The sequence below is a fragment of the Condylura cristata genome, unplaced genomic scaffold (assembly GCF_000260355.1).
Source record: "Condylura cristata isolate star-nosed mole 26May11 unplaced genomic scaffold, ConCri1.0 scaffold00027, whole genome shotgun sequence".
NCBI lineage: Eukaryota > Metazoa > Chordata > Mammalia > Eulipotyphla > Talpidae > Condylura > Condylura cristata.
The window spans coordinates 103,311-104,829 of NW_004567128.1; the positions used below are offsets into that span (position 1 = coordinate 103,311).

At 68.1% G+C, this 1,519-nt stretch overlaps 1 protein-coding gene across 1 annotated transcript in view; it reads left to right on the top strand.

The window, feature by feature from the left end:
• Positions 1 to 335: 335 nt before the first annotated feature.
• The window catches only part of LOC101620415 (CD99 antigen-like), a 10,282-nt gene continuing 9,098 nt past the window's right edge, over positions 336 to 1,519 (top strand). The window contains exons 1-2 of the mRNA XM_012730227.1: positions 336 to 480; positions 1,185 to 1,229. Coding sequence (XP_012585681.1) covers positions 336 to 480; positions 1,185 to 1,229 — 190 coding nt within the window. The remainder of the gene's footprint in view (positions 481 to 1,184; positions 1,230 to 1,519) is intronic.

Here is a 1,519-nt window from a genome sequence, read left to right on the forward strand (position 1 = left end):
CCACACAGCTCCGTGGCCACCACACAGCTCCGTGGCCGAAAGCAGGATTGTGCGGTGGCCGCACGGGTTTGTGTGACCGCCCGCGCGTGTTCGCGAATACAGAGCGACTGTCCCCGCTTGTGTGTGGGACACAGGTCGTCACATGCGCAGCTTACATGTCGTAGGCGTGTAGGCGTCTACTGGAACCTGAAAGCCCGTTCCGGCCTGTTTATCTCATGTATGTTGCGGTACCAAGTCGGTCACGCACGGACACCTGGACCTAGTGATGTCAGTCTGTGCCGACTTTCGTCAGCGTGTAACGGAAGCGGAGGAGAGCCAGGGACATTCCTGGGAAAATGACGGTGGACACGACCGCCGTGCGGAGACGCGGGAGCTTCGCGGACACAGAACCGGCCAACGTGAAATCTGGGAGCTTGATCTTCGGCGAGGACGTGGGACCGCGAAGCCCCTGCAGGAGGGAGCGCGGTCACGCTCCCTCATGTGCGCGGCCCCGTCTAACAAATACGGGCCATCGTCCTCGGATTTTATCGTGCGTGACTCTTGTGACCGGTGATTCACTGCTGCGCGCAAGAGCTGCGGCCAGAGCCCGAGTGCGGGGGTGACGGGACCCCCCCAGAGGCAGAGCGGGGAGCAGCACGGCGGATCCACAGAGCCCCGCGGCGGAGGGGTGTCTGCTACGCCCTGGGCTCACATTCCCGGCCATCCCCGGACACCCCCGGCCCTGGGAGGGGGCAGTCGTGTTCCTGCGAGCTGCCCTGGGCGCTGGGCTGCCCCTCCGGACCGCTCTTGGGGTGCTGAGCTGCCTCCTCCTGGCTCAGACCCCTCCAGGAACCGGGCAGGCGCTGAGGCGATGAGCCATCGCTGCAGCTCTCCCCCAAGATACTGGGGAGTCCCGCCCTTTCCCTGCGGGGGGCCACAGGGACCCCAGAAGAGCCCCGGGGTCCAGGGCAGGCCACCTCGACCCGGGGAAGCCCAGGGTCACCCACCACCGTCCCTGGCGGGCCCGACCCGGTCCCGGCGCGCCTGACCTACCTGCTGCTCCCGCGCGGGCCCATGCATCGAGTCTGGGGCTCCCCCGGGGCCTGTTGGGCGGAGCCTGCACCCCCAGGCACCCCCAGGCACCAGCCTGCAGCGTCTCCTGGTCTTGCCCGGCTCCCCTCTGACCTCCGTTTCTCCTCCTGCAGGGGACGACTTCAACCTGGAGGACGCCCTGGGCGGTGGGGGAAGCTGTGAGTGTCCCCTGGGCCCCCCGCGCGGCCTCTGGCCCGCGTCCGCCTCCTGCTGTGTCCCCAGAACGTGCTGCCCGAGGCCGCGCGGCCCACGAGCTTGGCCCCAAAAGCTACAACCTCCCTGGCTTGAGCTCACCCCTTTCTGTCCACGCTGACATGTTTGCACGCTCTTTGGGGTGCCGGAAACGAGGCGGAGGTTCGCGCTTCGCCGCGCGTCCCCCAGGCTGGCGCGCTCGGCGGCGGCCATATTGAAATCGTCGCCACCCCGCGTCTTGGCGGGCGCCGGGCTC